The following is a 20,752-nucleotide window of genomic DNA, read 5'->3' on the forward strand; positions in this document are numbered from 1 at the left end:
CTATTGCACAAACTCAAACATTGCACAGTCATTCAATACAGCCGGAAAGTGATGCCTTGGTACAATATTCAGGGACGTTCGTATTAGTCGACTCGGTCCCTATGCACTACGCTTTGAATCTTCTGAGAGAACGTTTATTAAAAATCGGTCTGGAGTATTTTGACGGCCAGGTGAAATTATACCCGAATGAACAAGGACGAGATCAATGCGGTTATATCTCAATATGTAGTGCGTTCATTCTTCGTAAACCTGACTGGGAAATCGAATTATCGAACCCGTCACTTTTTAATACTCCTGATAAAGTGATAGAGATGTTTAATTACATGATCGGCTTACACAGCAACACAGGAGCGATTCGTCTTAATGATGTTCAAATTTGCGAAATCGTTCGAAACATCGAATTTCTCGATGTTAATTTTCATTTGTCACATCAATTGACACCTATCGATGCAGCATTTAATTTATTTCAAAGAATTAGAGAATTGAAATATTTTCTTGTGGATGCTTCCGGAGAGACTGGCAACATGGGCCACGAACATCGTCTTACTATCGAATTCATAAAGCAATTACTGCGACATTGCCTGGGCCGAGCGAAGGATGGGAACTTCAAGTCCTTACTCCAAAGTATCACAAATCTCATAAAATCTGGGAGGGCAGATTATGAAGAGATTTCAAGAATATTCCATCACGCCGTTGATAATTTTTCCACGGGAAATTGGTTCGCAGGTGTATTTTCATATGAAGCTTTCCTGCGCCATATTCAAGAAGAGATTCGCGCCACAGACAGGGATTCTGTAGTGTCAAAATGTGCAATAGTCAATACTACTGAGATCCCCGGTGAGCACTGGTTTGCTGTTGGCTATGAAATAAGGCGTCACGTGGCCACTTGGAGAGCCACAGATGGATGGGAAGATTGCTCGGGCCGCCTCAGCCTATTCTAAATTTTGTGGTTCGTCGTGTTCTTTGCACTTATATATAAATGAACAAAATATAGCAATGCTCTCACTCAACTTATTCGACTCTCTGTAGCAATCTGCAACTCAGTTGTTTATGTCACTATAAACTGAATATTGTACACCAATGAAGAAGAAAAATACCTAGAACATCAAAATACCAAAGTGTGTTGCTGTTAATATAGCTAGACCTCTTTTATATCCGTCATATCTATGTATATAAATATTATTTGCTATTTCAATAGAACTTTTGTCAATCTCGGTTGAATCATGTGCGCTTATTTATAATGAAATAATTTATTATTCAATGAACTTCAATCCTGTCTCTTGGCAAATTTTTATACCTACTGTATATTTTGCCGCTCTTTTTACAATCCGATTAGAAATAAAGATGCATTACTGTGCAAAGTGTTATGTATTTTATTCATATATTTGAATATATAAAAATTACTATGTTACATTATCTGTATGCACTGTATAGTATAAAAATACCTATACAACAGCAAACAAAAAAAAACAAATATTTTTACACTCGTTTTCGCTTCATTCATAAAAAATCAAGCTTATACGTTATTTTTAAAGTAAAAATGAACTTTTTATACATCTATTTTCAGTATATATCACCGTTTTCAGTATATTTCACCGTTGTCAATTTGATATTCATAGAACGTAGGAAAAGTCGTGATTAGTAACAAGTAGTTATTTTTTCGTTATACTGAATACACCCACCGCACATAATAAATATAAAAATAAAGTGGAACGGCACTTTCGAGCGAAGGAAATAGTGTAGATAGCGGTAGATTTCTTTCTGTACAATTTCCCTTCGAATTACCATCAAATCACTTTTATATATTTATTTACTGCCCATTACAGCTTATTAATATTATTTGATATGTAATTATCCTAGGGGATTTTCCGATAGTCTGATTTTTACTGATAACGGAGTTACAATATCGCGGCCGCGTATTTCTCATTTACGATCCTTTTTTACATCATAGAAAAAGTAGAAAGAAATGATTTAATGCAATATTTTAGAACTATTCTACTGCTGACTTAGGGGAGTTAAGTTTCAGTATTAGTAGGACTAGATATTATGAGAAACGTATCTCTTTACAATTCAGGATAAGCGTTTGGAATTGAATCATCCACTTTCTGTTGATAAGAAGACGGACTGACGGCATAAGCAGTCATCTTGTGATCATTCACAGCTCCATGAAGATGATCGTAAGCAATGGTTCGATCAGCTGGACAGAACGATGGGTCCGGCTTGAACAGCTGTGACAATAAGAATGGCATCCGATAAAAAGTGACCGAACTTTATGTTTTAAATGGCTGTGCGACACGTACCATTAACAAGGTACTTCAATCAAAAACTTGCAGTTTTGTATTGGAAGTGGTTTAATTTTTGCTGTATTTTTGCAGAATTATTTTAACATGTAACAGATTACGACGATTGATATCCATATAAGTTGGGACAGGAGCTATTGCGTACTATAGAAGTGGAAGGATTAAAGTCAAATGAATTCCACATGGGCTCGTATTATCAAAAATTTTATTGCACCTTTTCCTGAGATAAACCAAATGCATACACGGCACACATACTTACATCTTTAATCGAATCCCCTTTTACCACAGCTTTTATCATCGCATATACTGCATATATCGGCACAACCGCTGCAATTGTAACTGACATGCACATACCAAGGTCATCCGCCCATTTTGGATATACTTCTCCAGACAACGATATCGGTCCATAGCTGAGACATGCCATCACAATGACGAACTGTAAATTGAGATATTAGTTTTCAGTTACTTGGAAGTTCAGGGCCTTTATTATTGGAGAATGGTTTCATGTCCATTCGACTTCGATATGCTCAGAAACTCCGACTCCGGTAAACAAAATTCAGAATTATGACTCCAGATACAAACAATACGGCTCAATAATAATGAAGTTCGGCTACGATATCGTCTGCAATCTTCGAGTTCAGTTTATGTTAAAATTCAACTTTCAATTCTTGTAGTGTCAATCAAATGACCTTTCGACTCCGTAAATTAATTTGAAAATCACTCCACCTCATTTCGACAACTATTTCCCCAGTGTCAGGACTGAAAGTAATAGTCATAACTCTTGGCATAGCATTAGCCCCTGTGATTTAGCTCAAAGAAGAGTATCTTCCCTTTGAGTGAGTGCACCTTCATACATGAAATTGTAGTCTCTTTGCATTCCAGTGGTTACCTGTAACTTTGCATTGACTTTAGTTTGAGCAAATTCTCTCATCTACTGTGTTTTGTAGTCTATTTTCCATTTTTGCCTTTTGCCCCATTGAAATCAGACAATGACAGAGGTATAATATTATAGTTAGAACCTACTAAAATCTAGCCTCACACTGATTGGCTACTTACCACAAGCATGACCGGTGTAACAAAAGCCCAGCAGATTCTGAAATACCACATTGGTTTCCTTCCCAACATAAGTTCAATGTCTTTGTCCAGCCTCCAACGATACGTGAACAGAAAACCTAAAAACGGCGTGAAAACAACTTTTCATATTTCAAACTACAATGGCCATAAGAGATCGTGAAATACCATTATTTGAACTCTCGGCAAACATACTTTCATGAATTGGAATTAACCATACACACACAGACTCGTATCAATATATATAACATAAATGAAATATCGAATTTTTCAAGACGTTGTCTGAAGGGTTGGTGTTTTCCAAAATATATTCTTTTTGGGTAATTGTTAGAGCTTGGAAAAGAGAGTTGTATGAATAGATAATTGAAAGGCGTAGAGAACGAATTCCGAGAAGCACATAGATTGTACTTACCATATCCCCAATATATAGCCAACACAAACATCAGAGCCAGAAATAGCAGGCCATACCATGCCGAATACCAGTTGTACAAATTGAACCAGTAAAATCCTCCCTGGAATTTTAAAATATCGTAAGGAAAGAACTGTAAAAATTCCACACTTCATGAACAGTATTCGGGGTAATACAATCAAAGAAAATATTGTGGACTATGTTTTAACAACATTAATCAGAGAATAATCTTGGTGCTTTTTGATAAAATAGAGATACGTCTTAGTAAGTAAAAAAATGGAATATTAAACGCATTTAAACTGACAGTCGATATTTCAACAGGTTTTACTGTTATAATAAATTGTTAGAAAGATTCCAAAATTATAGTTTTTGTTGGGACATAAATGTCTTCAAAAAGATTCTCGAGCAAGTGTGACTTTACTGCGTGAATGGGTAAAAACCCATTCGACTGTACAGAGCCTAATTATATCACAAGTCTACTTGAAAAGGGCATTTTTATAAACTATAAAATAGTATATATAAAATGAAGCATTGAATACTGGGCACATTTTCAGATTGCATCAACTTGAATATTGAGTATTTTGGGTATATGAATTACATGAAAAACATTAACGTAACTGGATAACTATACAAAGAAATCGCTTCAAAAAAAAGTAGCAAAAACAAAGGTTTCTCTGAACACAAAAAATTCTAGAATTCTATTTCATACCGGTGTAACCATAATTAATCCAATCAAGAAACAGACAACACAGACTAGGGTGGTAAAGATTGCTTTGTGAGGTCGAAGAAGTGTTGGAAATTCATCGATAAATCCCGTCAGTACGGCTTCAGTCATTCCAAACTAAATACAAAAGCAAGTGAATTATTTCTGTACTGAAAGTAAATCGCGGATTCGCGTTGAAAATTTGTTAAAAAAAAAATAAGTTCAAGTGTGTAGTAGGACCCCGTCAATGAGCATCGGCGACTGGAAAGAAGACTGTTTGACATAACATTAGTGTAATATATGCAGATATCATCGATGTTGCCTCAGTCTTTATCTGATTAAATATGCAATTATATTTACAATTGAAAAGTATCAAACGTTTAAAAATTTTCTTTTTTTTTCAAGGTGAGTAAATATTGCAGTTGCACATGATCGCATATTATACTGCGGAATTTTCCCGTTTCAAAAGAAACAACAGACCTTTTAGCGACCATAAGTATAAAGGACTAACTTGACTATCCAATCCGAGTGTCAACAGCATAAAGAAGAATAAAATCGACCAAAGCTGCGGTACAGGAAGCAAAGCAACTGCTTGTGGATAAGCAACGAATGCTAGTCCAGGACCTGTAACATCGAATGATGATAAAATGTAAAATTAAGGCTCAGCTTACTGATGCAGTCAGATAATGATACTGTAGTATTTGCAACGCTATTTGATTAGACAGAATACAAGCAGTGTTCTTAACTTTGCAAGTCTTTCTCGAACGCCGATAAGGTCATTTTGGACATATTCTATAGTATACTATAGAGAACCTAATTTTTGTGCAAAATATCCCAGATTCCTGAAACTATCAGGTACAATAAAACATACTCAAACAGAAGTTTAAATCTAAACCTATTTTGATAATTCCCGCCATTTGCATAAAAACAATTAGACATTTAGGAGCTCTGTTTTTGTTTTTAAGTCTCCCTGTACAAAAACAGTTATAATAAAATTTTTAAACCTTATAAATGAAACTATATGTTCAGCAAGCTGTTAATGATAGATTAAATAAAAAAAATATGAACTATATATAAATATTTATATATAAAAAAAAAATATTAAGTCAATTTTTCATCGAATTCTGTAAATTTTAATATACTTTACAGTGAAATAGTTGTTATTGAACCTGAACAAATTTTTTTTTATTCCATTTCGTCGCGGTAATTTAATATATCGTTGCTTATGCGTATACAAGTCACGTTTAAATATGACAAGTTGTTAAAGGTTTAGGCTTTCAACGCCAAGGTGCATTATCACTATTTATTTTGGCGTTTCCCAAGTTCAAACGTTTATCTATACGAAAGGATTCCAGGTGAAAAATTGCCTTGCGTGAACCTCTTTCTACGCACCATTGAACAGCATAGATAGACTATTGACTGAGGATGTCAAAAACATACATCAATTGGCAATTATCTGACAGGAGAAAGGCTCAAAAAGAAGAGCAGAAGGGCTTCAATAAGAAATCGGATAGGTACGTCGAGATCTAAATCAGGCTGTTAAAGACCTGATGTGTTTTTACTATTTATTTTCTTAAATTAGATCGTTTTTTCGATAAAGAGGCGAAGAAATTCGCAACATTGATCGTAAAGCTCAGATTTCTAAATTCTAAGCATGTCGGACGTGTTCGACGACTTCGTATTATGACTTTTTTTTCTTTAACGAAACTACATTAGTCCTATGGTTTACCTGTATCTGCCACGTCTTCCACCATAACTCTCTGCTTGAACGCCATATGACCAAGAACGGAGAAAATCACGAAGCCGGCAAAAATGCTGGTCGCGCAATTGCCAATTGACACAATCAGAGTGTCCCTGCACAAATAAAAAGAACAATAAAAGTAACTATAAAAGGGAATGCAAAATATGCAGACGGTTGCGAATGTACTCCCGTAGTATGTGTACCAGGTTAGGGTTAGGCCATAACTTTATTCAGATTTTTCGGGGACTGTCTGTGTAAGCCAAGTGAATATATCTCCTACCCATATGTTTCAGTTCCTTTACACAACTTGATGTAAAGTAGGCGAACAGAATTTGTTACCATATTTGTACACACACTTCTGGAGCGACGCTCCGAATGCTGCACGGTGCAGTCTTTCTCGATAATCTTTTTTACGCAATCTTGCACGGAGATTCAGGATGCTCACTTGAAAAACCATTCACTTTAGATGTTACTCAAGACCAAGACTCGTATAAACAGTGAACTAGCAAACAAATACTAAGCCAAAGCATTGAATTCTGGCTGCTATTGTTGGGTTCCGGGAGAGTAAGTAGGTTTTGACAAGACAATTGGCCTGATAATCACTAACCACCATGACCTAGAAAAATATACCAAATTAAAAATGGGCATAATTTGAACCCTATTTGACCCTTATGAAACACAAAGAAGTTTTGTGCAAATATAAATGGTGCAGTCATTAAATGAAGATACAATCTCTGTGGAATGTGAAACCCGACCAAATCGTGCGCATCTGAGAATAAATGCAGCAATCTTATTGGAATTTCCCGTCTCGTCATTAGCCAAAATGAATGACGGTTTAAAGCAGGGGTGGCCAACCTTTCACATACCATGCGCCACGTTTTAAACATAATGTTTCAGATGCGCCGTAAATCTCTTGTATTCCCACGCCTAATGTCCGCTTCTTGTTGAAATTATATAAATTTATAATACACACACATATATACACACGTATATGTATAGTTAACTCAAAGAAAATTCTCGTATCTACGCAAAAATTCGAGCAATTTACGATAAACAGATTACGAGTGATTACGAAACAGGGAACCATTGTGACGCCATGCTTTAAGTAAAAACTACAGCCTTCCTGAAAGTAGGAGCAAAACGCATTCTGCTCTATGAGCATTACGCAATAAAGCTGTTTTTAACAACGAAGAGAAAAAGGTACGATTAAGAAGCTGTTTGGCCCAGCGTCGCGTGATTTTACTCCAGGCTTCTTCGAGATTAGTACTTGCGTCACAGCAAGCGATTTTACGCTTTGCTTTTGTTGACAACGGTCATTTGAAGTTTGGATGAAAAAGATGGTATTTAGGGGTCATTTTCAGCATATTGTGGGTTGATTTATAATAAATTGGGCTTGGGCAATTCAACTGGTTGTTCAATGGTTATTGGGAGATACTTGGGAAGTCTGGGCAATGGAAAATCCATGTTTCAAGCTGATAAATGACGATTTTCTATTTTTCCAGAAGTTCTGAACTTTTTACTTCAGTAGAGAAAAAATATTAAATTTTACTAATTTTTGCTAAAAGTCTAGAATGAATGTCATAAAGTCCGTCCAAAAGCTAACGTCGATAATCGCCTGTTGTTTCTAATTCCAACAAGCCGTAAGTGGGCGACGTGGAGTAAGGAGAATAGATTTTAGGTACCATCAAAAGTCAGCATGTAAATCGCAAAAAAAACGGCTTGGCGTGGATAAGCCAAGTGCAATTAACAATTTTGGCATGAAAAGGGTTAAAGATGCAATGCGCCACCTCTAATCATGCAATGCGCCACGTTTGGCGCATGCGCCATAGGTTGGCCACCCCTGGTTTAAAGCCTAACACGACTAAGTCGCCTACTTGAGAATTTAATCAACAACACACAAAAGTAGCTGCTGTATCGGATAAGGCGGTTTACCAGTATGAAACACAGAACATACATTTACATGTACCGCACTACTTCGATAGTAATATATAATCATTATTACGAAATAATCAGTGCACAGTGGCTAGTAAAGTCGAAAATGAAGTCACCTCACAATGTTGTTGTTGAATTTATTGTATGACGAAAAGGCAAGAAGGCTTCCGAATGCGATTCCAAGAGAGTAGAATATTTGTACTGCGGCTGTGCTCCATACCTATAATACAAATATTATATTCTACGTTTAATTTTTACGTCTTGACACAAGTACACACTAATCAGGATATATTGGGCACGGCGGGTAATACCGTACTTCATCATGTCACACGCATGACTGATTTTGGTTACGAAACATAACATTTGGCTTGGTCCAATGCTGCTTCACAGTTCTAATTCGACTGAGACTCTAGTAGAGTCTAGATAATTTATCTGTTTCCAAAACAGTATGTATACTTCAATTTATATTTTTTATTGACAATGATCGCTCAATGTCGTCGAAGGTATATGGCATAAATACTTGTATTATATTTTAAAGCACCCTAACATAGTCAAACTAAACCAAGTCATTGAAAGGTACTTCCGTCGTGTGTGTACCAGGTTAGGTTTAGCCATAATTTCATTCCGATTTTCTGTTTTATTACAAGTTCGGGGACTGTCTGTGTTAGCCAGGTGAATATCATCTACCTGTCCATAGGTTTCAGTTCCTTTACATAACCTGATGTAAAGTAGGCGAGCAAAATTAGTTACCTCCATATTGGTACACACACTTTTGGAGCGTCCATTGAAATACTAAAATGAAATTTACCATCGAGAAGCAAATAAGAGACAAAGATGCTATTTTTTCCCCTTATTTATACACTTGAGGAGCAACCATTCACATTAGGGGGGTACAATGTAGAACTCAATCCATGCACGCACACCGCAAAAAATCAAATTCCACGAAATTAATTGACCCAACGTCCTAAACAACTGAGCGAGTCAAATTTCAATTTCTGGCAAAAACGTTTGCCATTTGTCACGATCTTTCCCTACGACAACTATATTTCCCTTGTTTTCGAAGAAACGTAAAAAGATTGCAGAATGATTTGGCATTTTTTGAAAAGAACCGCAGTTCCGCTGCGCAGATTTTGTTTTGCACGATTTTTCTGTACACAAACACCGACGTATTTGTTTAACACAATCAACAACCAAAATACATGCACGACTTGAGGTGCTGTAACCCTCAAAACATATAAATTTATTGCAGGTTTCTACAAGATCAATCGAGCATGAAATTAAAAGTGTGTACGGGGGTTCAAATGTAGACAGACAGGAGGAAATATATCGGTCACATTAACCTCTCGGCGACGGCGAGAATCTCAGCTATCCTCTCATAAATCAACATACACCATGAAATTAGGTGTTGCCCACGCCCGAGCGATGTGATGACACGCGTTTTCACAAAGCTGAGGCTTGCTTAGAGCAAGCGAAGTTAAAATAGACGACCATAGTGACCGGGTATTTAGGGACCAATGCAACAATGGGAGGTAGTTTTAAATAATTGCAAAAACTGAGCTTTGAAAAGTTATAACGCATGCCAAAGAAAACAATTACCGCCAGACACCAGGTTCGGGCATCAGTTCGACCTCTTGCTCACGCCCAGTACAAAACGCTGATCTTTTATACAAAGCCAAACATGTGAGAATTGAGAAAACCACCCCCATCACGTTTTAAAATAAAAATTAGTAATTACCGGTATATATCCAGTCGCGGTAACGATTAGGAATAATTTGAAAATTTGAATTTATAGCGCAATCTGCATTCCTAGCTACTACCCAAACTTTAATTAGATATATATATATACCAATTTTGAGCTTTGGCGAGGGCCTTTGTTCAAAAGATCCAAAAAAATGAAGCAAACCTTAGGATCCTGTAGTCTTTCCCATGTTGGCCTCACGTAAAAAATAATCCCGTCGTATGCGCCCTCCAGAGTACAGCCTCGTATGAGTAAGATTACCAGAATAAGGTACGGGAAAGTTGCAGTGAAATAGACGACCTGTAATGCGTGGATAGAACTGACTTGAAAAAAACAAAAGCATTAAGGTTTATTTGAACTAATGATTAACTTGTCGGTCGAATATCGAGATTAAAATGATGAAAATGTTTTTGTAAACCTTTTTTAAATTAAGCAAATTATGATCTGTATTAAAGATATACGTATGCTATATAATAAAAATTCCACCATGCTAGCTTCCATCATGACTACCAACTAATCATTGGTCAGGCAGGAACTACGCCGTTACGAAAAAAAAATTGTTTCGTACCTTTCCAGAAGATTTTATTCCTTTAATCAAGCAGAGCAACACAACAATCCATGACAGAAGAAGGCAAAGACATAAATCCCACAATACTGGCCCTGGGTCTCCAACGCCAGTACTTTGATCAATACGAAGTACACGGTATCTAAATAGATTCGAAATTTGTTAAGACCGGATAATAAGCACATATGGAAACAGTTTCAACAATTCCAATGAAACTACCTCGTATCTATCATTCGAGAGCAAGCATTCTTACTGTCTTGATCTGTAACCAGATAATTTACTTTACAAACTTTCAGATGAGTTCGACAGTCTTCTGTCAAAGCATTTGACATTGAGCGATTTACTAAGCATTTTCGAAAATGAGGTGGCGTTCTGCGTCAGAACTAGCTATAAATCTTGGTCAACTGGATGTACTTTCGGCGTTCCAGAAGTATGTGTACCAATATGGAGGTAACTAATTTCAATTGCCTTTTTTACATCAAGTTGTGTAAAAGGACTGAAACCTATGGGCAGGGGGTATATTCACTTGGCTAACACGGACAGTCCCCGAACTCGTAAAAGAACTAAAATAAGAAAAATCGGAATAAAATTATGCCCTAACAGGGCACACGTACTACGGGAGTACCGTAATTTCCCAACTACGTGGTGCGTTTCTTATATCATATAATTGAAATGTGAGGTATCGTTAACTGAACGCCTTTGCGTCATGTCCACCGCTTCGTGAAGTAAGTGACACAAACAAAACATAACGAAATCGTACAAATAACGAAAGTGTAAAACCCGTCCACACCCCTACTTAACACAACTAATATCACGACACTGCATTATATCGGAACAAGTATAATATATACTCTTAATTACTTCCAATATTCTTCACTAATGCTAGTTGATCTATTCCGAAGTGCAGGCGATGTTGTAGCCGTAGGAGTTACAGCTGGTGAAGAAGTCGTGGCCTGAAAAACAGAAGTTGTCAATTGCTGTTGCCCTCCACTACCAATATAGAATTTATTTTATGAGTATGAAAGGTTGAACTGAGATATAATTTAATATTTCAACCGAAGTTCGCGTACTTGAGAATAAATAATAATAATACTGTAGTATCTTACATTGATTAGGGACTGTGAAAGATCAAATGAAGCGATCATAAAGTGCGTTTTGGTATCGGAGAATTATTATATTCAATAATATATATTAAATACAAAATGTATTTAATATAAATTTATTTTATTGAAAAAAAATTAAAAAAAGGGTACGTATATTAGTAGATTTCGCGCATGGAGACATGCAGATTTCATTAGAAAAAGGGGTAACATCAAACCTCGACCGTAGTGTTGCAGAATGTTTCTTTATTCCACCATTGATCACACAAGGTCCAAGGTAAAACCGATGTAAATGATGCGAAGAGATAGTAGAAGGCGTATGCAACTATTACGTTGTAGTAAATGATAACAAAAAATGAAACAAGAACCATTCCGTATCCGATACCTGAAAATGTAAATATTTTTTTCAGCAGGGTTATATCAATGGTTAAACTTGAACTGTTTGGAGAGAGGATCGCAGATCAGACCATAACCGGCGCTCCAGAATTGTGTATATCAATATGGAGATGACTAATTTTGTTCGCCTACTTTACATCAAGTTGTGTAAAGGGACCGTAGCCATATTGACAGGTGGGGTATTCTAACACAGACAATCTCCGAGCTCGTAATAGAACTAAAATTTAAAAAAATCGGAATAAACTATTGCCTAAGCCAGGGGTCACCAAACTTTTTTGACCGCGGGCCGGGTATGACTCAAATTGTGTTGAAACGGGCCGGATGAATATTTTTGTCAATGCAAGACAATAAATTCACAAATGTTGGGAATATCGCAGAATATCGATCGAGAACATCCTAGGAAAAAAATTAACAAGATTTCTATATCTAGACAACTATCCTGAGTTTAGCTGTTATCAAAACGTTGCTGTCATGAATTAGAAATGTTACAAAATCCGCGGCAAAAAATGTACGCATCACGTCTGCTCGTAAATATATACTACTACGGTCTGCTAAGTACCGTTACGCCTTGTTGAAATACCTCTCATAAAAACGACTACCTGCTGTAGCTTGGAATTCTATGAAATTTTGACATAATTTAGATAAAATAAACAACTATTATCTGGTATTTGTATTTTTATTCATTTGCGCATAAATTTCCCAACATTCGACGCTTTTAAAAATTACGCTCCAGTTATACGTAGTGCAAAATAATGATATTGTCTATGGACACCAATAAAATGTATGTGGACGTGTGTATTTCTTTCTTAACTTGATACAATTTTTATGAAGTTCGTACAATCAGAACATCGTTAATTATTACCCACAATGAACCACTGTCAAACTATCATGCACAACTCCAGCGTTTATTTGCGACGATCTTTCGGCGGTGTCAATGACCGTTGCCAGAATAAAAATCTGAAATAGTCTCAATATACCATAGATGTGACGCACAACGAAAGATTAGTGATTTTGATATGTGTTATTTTTCCATATTTAGTTCAGTTCTTATCAAAAAAGTAATACAATCATTATGGAAAAAATTGGCCAGTCGGGCGGTACTAAAATTCCGATATCTCCGTTATTTCTTGACCGTTTATTGTAAACTTGGTATTGTTTTCTATTTTTACTCAGATCTTTCACTGGAGCAGTTTAGTTTCGTCGAAAGCACGCGCCACGAGTGTACAAGTGTATCGCAGAAAACGTTACGTTATGGTAGCATTCAAAGTCGCAAAAACGAAGTTTTGTTTACAACCACAACTGAAAATCTGTCGGGGTGACAAAAGTGTCTGAGCGGACGCGGAAAGGCCAATTATTACGTCACTTTTTTGCATCTTGCCGATTGGCCAATGTTACGAAATAAACAAAAACGACGATGCTCGTGAAAATCTCCCTTGGAAAAAAATTTAGCCATTTTTGTGTGTTATTGCGGACTGGATAAAATGACGCCGCGGGCCGGATAAAATGACGTCGCGGGCCGGATCCGGCCCGCGGGCCGTAGTTTGGTGACCTCTGGCCTAAGCCTAAGCTGGTACACGCACTACGAAAGTATCTCCGTTTCTATATCAATAGGAGCTGGGATAGAACCGCTAGGAGGAATGATCGCTGAAAAGGCCATAGAGAGACATCGTAACCTGTATGACTGGCGTACTTTATACATTTTGCCAGAGTAATTCTTAAACGTGCTGGTGGATTAGTTTAGTTAAGTTGATAATACAGGATATAAATCTAGTGCTTATGAACTGCCTGTTTACTGGTTCACCCACTCTTAGTATATATATATGAAAAGTTTGTTAATCAATGTTGCATATGTAAATACCATAGACATTCAAAGCTCAAGTCGGCTTAAGTTGTTTGTCGAGTGATTCGCTTAACGATAAGCACGGAAACATATTTAGAAGTTTTCACATTTGAGAAACTAGACGTTATCATCTATAATTGGTAAAGTGGTTTAATGTCACCGTGACATTTCGTACCTATACACGAGACAAAAAAAAATTTCAATTGCTCTAAAAAGTCTTCTTTTGCAAAACATAGATGCGCTACCAACGTGATTTACAGCAATACATATCAAACTAAAATTCGATGATATGTTCTGGGTTAGGAAATATATATATATATGACCCGAAACAAATATTTGGAGTATTTTCATAAATCCAAATCGGGTCAACATGGACCCACACAAAAGGGCATCTCCAATTACACCGGCCGACCCGTTGCGACAACAAATTTTAAAAATGTGAGAAGTCGTTCAGCGTAGCCGGATTAACACAGGCCTGCTGCTTGTTTCATTGATCATCGGATACAATGATTCAGCACTTTTAGAATGGAAAATTTCCACTTTGTGAAGTCTTAAGTTACTTAATACATTTGCAATGGGGCAGTGGACCAAATGATCCCAATAGTTATGCAAGCGTGCAAACTTATACGCAGCTTAGAAATAGCGACATGCAAGAAAGAATGCTTTAATTCAATAGGTCCCAACCTTTTTCGATATTTTCCTTCCTTTGCCTATTTTGGATTTCTTTATGCCTCTCTCACTACGCATAAAAGTTGATTTCCGTTATTTGTTTGATCATTTTAAATGATCTTTAGTTACTGTTATGCATAACTCGGACACTAGCTTTTGATTTTTTATTATTCAAAATGAAAATCAGAAAGCGATGAGGAAGAAGAGTTGACCTTTTTCCTTAGGCCTACATGTTTACAAACTTGCGTGAAGTACACATCCACGATCACAAAATTGAGTTTTTTTTTTAAATGCGACATTTTTTCGCGCAAGTGCGCCATGAGGGGCTAGCCCTGATAATTTGGGGCCGCACATACAAAAAGTTTCAGAAGCACTGGTTTAGTGTATGATGTGCCGATGAATATGTTTTACAATAATACTAAGTAACTGAACTTTAATGAAACTACACCGAATACAGAGTAACATTTCAGTACTACTTACCGAAAACAACAAAATTCTTCTCGTTTAAGAAATCCTGCTTTAACTCGTTCGCGGTTCTAGATTACGAGTACGCCTGGAACGCACGTGCAAATTATCTATCAACCGCAAAAACCGTTATATATCAGACACGAATCGTAAGTAAGGTGAAATGTCGCACAACTGCATTTTTGTAGAAAATACATTGCATTTAAATGTCTTCAGAAATTGTTCTTTATGCACTGCACTGAAAGAGGTCGCACTATGCTTTAAATTCTGTTATAGGTCACTGACCAATTATCTGGCCGTTTTCATCCACGTAATCGCATAAAATAATCTTCTGGTAGAAGCAATTGACGTAAGGGACCTCAAATACTTTATATGCATTAGACCAAAAAGTAGCACCATATAGGCTGTGCTTGCTCATGATTTTGCAGCAGGATTCCAATAAACCGGAATAACTCGAAGTTGATGAGACTCCGTGGGAGTGTTGTGCCCGATTTCGTGCTAAAGGGGTTGGATAATTTTGGTGTCCATTTATAGTAATATAAATTCCTATTTATCTTCATCTTCCATCATGTAAATGAGCATTTGAATATTTGCCACATTGAGATCCTCCAACATTACGATGGTTACTGTACCTGTCATTCTATCAATAAGACAATAAAGCCAATAATACTGAAACCCCATGTAAAGTTACCTCCTAGATGGGCCTTATCTTTTACCAATAATCTTGTAATATTCATACCTTTGAAAATAGGAACAGCCTTCCATGCAGTGATGGGTCCCAGTCCAGTGAATTGTCCAAGAGACATTTCCAAGAAAAACAAGGGAATTCCACACAGCGCCAACATAATGACATATGGAATGAGAAACGCTCCTGTAATAAATTCAAAATATGTTATGTGAATTAGCGTTCTTCCTCGCTGAAAATTTTTATTGTAGACATCGAAGTTTATGCGAAATTTCATTTCGAACCAGAAAACTTGAAATATAGTATTGAATACTTAATACTTGTCAGCGTTGGTAATCGTACTCTGCTTACCCAACGTGGTTTCGCATGCTCAAACGAATCCCATGAGAGACAATTATTGGTAGACTCCTCGCAGTCGCGATATGGTTGTGATTAATGGGTATTCGACTATGGCTTTCTCTCGATCCAAGTTCATACATCTAGTACAGTGGTTTTCAAACGGTGGGGCGCGCATCACAAGAGGGGCGTTAACTATTTTAAGGGGGCGTGAAGTTTATTGAAAATAAAAATATTTGTTAAATTTAATCTTGCCCGCATTATTTTAGATACGGTATTTACATTTCTTTATTTTGGATATTCACATTCCATCCACGTATTTTCAACGTGTTTTTGTGATAAAACATATTTTCGCTTTGCTATTTGCTATCTAAATTCTAAAAGGGGCACGGCTTAAAAAGTTTGACAACCAATGATTTTGAACGTTTAAGACTAAGAGGGGTAACCGGACGAGAGCCGCGGTTCCGTATATTAAAAAGCCTACTCATCGGCTTCCCTCTTCTTGACCAAATTTAAAAATCGTATTTAAACTGTTGAGATAGTTTGAAAAAACAACCGAATGAAAATAAATTGATTATCAATTTTAAAGGTAAATGAAATATTGTAAAATATCAATACCACATGTGGACATTTATAATAAAGTCCAAAATACTCTTTAACTATTGTTGTAAAGTCTATGAACTCTATGTTATTTTAAACTTGGAGCGTTTTTCTCAATGTGACGAATACTGTTTTGACGGGTTGAAATAGGACACAAATAAAACCTTGTTTTCTCATATCACGGATTTCTTTAGATTTATTTATTTTGTTTGCGCGGGGGTTTAACGTTAATAAAGCTTATCATGCTCCGCATGTCAGTCTAATATCAGTCTAATATTTGTCTGAATTACTATGTGGTGCAGGTGAATCATACACGTTTAAATTACAGTGTAACTAAATCTTGTTTTTTTACGATTTAAAGATTTACAAAATACTATAATGTAGTGTCGAATTTCAAATAAATTAAAGATTAAAATTACGAATTGGACCAGATAGTTTGCAACTGTAGGCAACGAACCTCCTCCATTTTCGAAAGCTAGGTACGGAAATCTCCAAACATTTCCAAGTCCGACGCAATATCCAATGCATGAAAGTAAGAATTCGGCATGATTATCCCAATGTCCTCTCTCTTCCCCAATTGCGTCTTTCTTTACTTTGTCCTCGTCGTCATTGCCCTGAGTAAAACAACGAATATAACAAGGTAAATTACGGAGACTTTTGTCAAATATTGATGTTCTTTACTAACATAAGTTGTGATTGCAGTATTAAAAACTACAGGACAATATGTAAAAACTTTTTGTGAAATTGTCAACACTGTATAATTATATATAATTGAATAGCGCAACTTTTCCCAGCCGGAGAGAAATTGTGTGTCTTTTGCGTATAGAAAATACGAAAATATCAATTTGTATTCGATTTAGTTTTGATGCTATAGTTTAGGTATTTATTATTATTGTAATACATATTTAAAAGCACATTATGAACTATTCAAACAATGCAGAAGCCAGTGTGCAAATTGCGCATATTATTAGCTTAGGGCCCGCCTGGGATGAACCAATATCGAGTTGTTTTTTTTGCACGACGAGGAAGGAATATAGCGTAAAAGAGCGGGAAACAATGAAATAACTTGTCAAAAATCTGTTAAATCTTACACCCTGATCTTAAATCTTGTTTCGCTAAGGTGTTTGCGAATTTTGCTAAAGATTCGCTTTAAACAGCACGGAAAACAGAAAGTATTGCTTGTACGAAAATTTACAAACACTGATAGAATCAAACTACTATGTAACATGAGAAGAACAAAGTTTCAAATGTCAAATAAACGATTTCTTATTTTCATCTCAATTTGAAACGTTTATAACGATTGTGAAATCGTATCTGACCTAAAAATCTCGCAATATGGGTTTTCGGGTACGATTTCAAAATATTTTTCTACAATATCATCCATAATAAAAAACATTAATTTTTCAAAAATTCAAAGGTTGATATCTCAAAATTCACTTTCTTTCTTAGATGTGTTGACGAAGATTTTGGTCGGCCAATACTTTTTTCATTCACAAAAAACTAGTCAATGAGTGTTAGTAAAATTGGTACTCCCGTAGTGAGTGTACCAGGTTAGGTTTAAGCCATAGTTTTATTCCGATTCTTCCTTATTTTGGTTCTGTTACGAGTTCGGGGACTGTCTGTGTTACACTTCTGGGGCGCCGTAAAATTTCCGCTGCTGCAACTTCTACAGAAACAATATTCCATTTTCGAAATTAAAGAGGTTTATTCTGATATTCAAAAATACATTTAAATGGAGCAAAAACAAGTAAATGTTCTCAGTTGTATGTTCTTTTTTGTGTTGGTAATACAAAAGCAATTCGTATAGCCATAGCCCATTGTGTAACGCATGTTACGATAATATAATACAAGTATAGTGCATATAGATTGAATGCGATGAATAGACCAATGCGAGTGTCGCAGAACAAATGCATTGAAATGTATTATGTGAATAATCGAGACCAAAACATTTTGTTTAGTGATTCAGCGATAATTTTACACTCATAAAACATTGCATTATTACGTATTTACTTCCTACATTTTACGCAGTTTATAGGATTCTCGTCCGAAAGGCCTCTTCTTTGGATTTTCTCGTGGCTTTCTTTTATTTAAAAGTTAGACAGACATTGTTTTCAAATTTGAACAAATAGTTAAGATTAATATATTTATAATAATACACACTCACCATGATGTCAAAGTCTCAAAACTTTCTTACGAACTTTCAAGCAAATTTTTGTAATAATTAATTTATATAAGGCCTGCAGAAATGAAATTATAGAGTCAAAATAAAACAGCAAAAAAAAAAATAAAATATTGAAATATCAAATTTTGAAATCGAGTCTCGGTACATAGAAACTAAGTATGCATCTTCAATGGGATCCTGGAACAATATGTAATTAAAATTAGTACACAATTTTTTTTTTAAATATTTAGAAGAGGCTAGAAGCGCAGAATAGTGAACAAACTGTAAATTGCATCGCCATCGCTTTTTGGGGCGTATTGGCAACTGCCTGCGGAAGCCAAACCAGCTGCACTAAAACTATAATCCATAAAATCTTACTTAAAACACGACGGCCTACAAAAAACGGTATTTAGAGAAACGAAAACTAAGCGAGTGCGTTTTTTCTTTTTAACGTCGATCTTTTTTAACTATTAACCGTACAGATACCTGTTGTTGTCTTGAATGTGACGTCAGCATGTCAGTCGGTAACGAAAAAGGCGTTGCAAAGAAGATATTTTCACGCTATGTCAAAAGATAATTTGAAGAAAATATTGCTTTCTCATTCTTGAAACTATATAAATATAGTTTGAAATTAAACCAGGTCAATTATGGGGTTACCGGCCTTAGAATTCATGTTCATCGTTTGATAGCGGGCAATTCCCCAAAAAAACGGTTGCTTTTTTGCCCTTGTATATTAGAATGCTATCTGTTTGAAGTTTTTTGATCAGAACATGGCTCTTCTATGGTTGGATCAGTCTGATTTACAAAGGTTCACGCCAGGATTTATGCTGCAAACATGGGCGTTGCTGAGTTTGCGTTGTCAGTCGACTGCTTAATTATGCAGTGATGCATTTATTTTCCAAACAAAGAGATACTTTTGTTCCCATTTTTACGCAAGGGTGAAATTGTTTTCAGGTAATCTTTTCTGTCAGAGCCGCGATAACGTACTAGTAAAATCGTTGTAAAATAGCATGCCTGGTTCGATTCATGGAAAACAGATTTTCAAAAGTTCAAACTGTCTTTAAGATAGTTACGTCATAGAATTTTTAAATTTAAATGCAGCAAACGCAGCTGTTAATACTCGCGCATCGCACAAAACACAGAAATTACTTTTGAAAAAATATTCGAAGTCAGTTTACTTAACTCAAGCCTGCCAACATAAATATACTCATCAAGACAGAACAATTCATAAAGCTACGCACAGTAAAATGGCACTTCAACAGTTTATTCAATGAAATCTTGTTTATATAATGGAAAAACACGTTTTGAATTTTAGAAAAGTGTCGATAAATCATACTCGACTACACGAAGTCTACGAAAAGATTCGACCTATATTTTCTTGCCGAGTATTGTTCTCTAGCGAGCGTGAATCAGAGGCGATGCGTGTTTGCGCAAGCAAGAAAACATGACGCATTTCGTTATATTAATGTTAGTTTTCAAGGTTTTCGGTCAGTTACTTTGTGCCCGCTATAACCCCATATATGTGATTACTGACCCTTTGCAGTGAATTTACGAATATTTTTCATTTTTTAATCTGGTTGAATAGTGTATTACCGATCTAAACGTGGAGGAGAGACATCGCTTTCTCCTTTTCAATTATATGTCTGTCATTCGATTCTAAAGTATGTTATTCAAGTCTGATTCTATAACACTTTGTTTATGTAACATTTCCAAATGTCTAGATAGCATTTTTGTCTACGAAGGCGAAGAATGACACAAAATAAATACAATCGTAACATTTTGCTATTTTTAGTTCAATGGAATAAAATCGACGGTTTCGCAAAATAAGAATCGCAAAATATACATTTATTTATAAGCAAACATAAAGTTTCTTGGTAAAAAGAAACAAATGCACATAGTACTACTATATTCGGTGTTCCAGAAGTATGTGTATTAATTTGGAGGTAACTAATTTTGTTCGTCTACTTTACATCAAGTTATGTAAAGGGACTAAAACCTATGAGCAGAGGGTATATTCACTTGGCTAACACAGACAGTCCCC

General features: G+C 35.9%; 1 protein-coding gene across 1 annotated transcript; it reads right to left on the reverse strand.

Annotated features, from left to right (window-relative positions):
- Positions 1–1,353: 1,353 nt before the first annotated feature.
- On the reverse strand, positions 1,354–18,790 carry LOC120326681 (sodium-dependent proline transporter-like). The gene is made up of 15 exons (XM_039393008.2): positions 18,715–18,790; positions 17,008–17,164; positions 15,669–15,800; positions 11,778–11,944; positions 11,321–11,412; positions 10,463–10,601; positions 10,060–10,194; positions 8,273–8,376; positions 6,213–6,337; positions 4,995–5,107; positions 4,490–4,621; positions 3,784–3,883; positions 3,357–3,472; positions 2,560–2,736; positions 1,354–2,228 (listed from the first exon to the last, which is right to left on the reverse strand). Exons 1-15 carry the CDS (start codon positions 18,715–18,717, stop codon positions 2,064–2,066), a joined length of 1,857 nt encoding a protein of 618 aa, XP_039248942.1. The 5' UTR covers positions 18,718–18,790; the 3' UTR covers positions 1,354–2,063.
- Between the last annotated feature and the right edge of the window lie 1,962 nt (positions 18,791–20,752).

This window comes from Styela clava, chromosome 4, assembly GCF_964204865.1.
Source record: "Styela clava chromosome 4, kaStyClav1.hap1.2, whole genome shotgun sequence".
NCBI lineage: Eukaryota > Metazoa > Chordata > Ascidiacea > Stolidobranchia > Styelidae > Styela > Styela clava.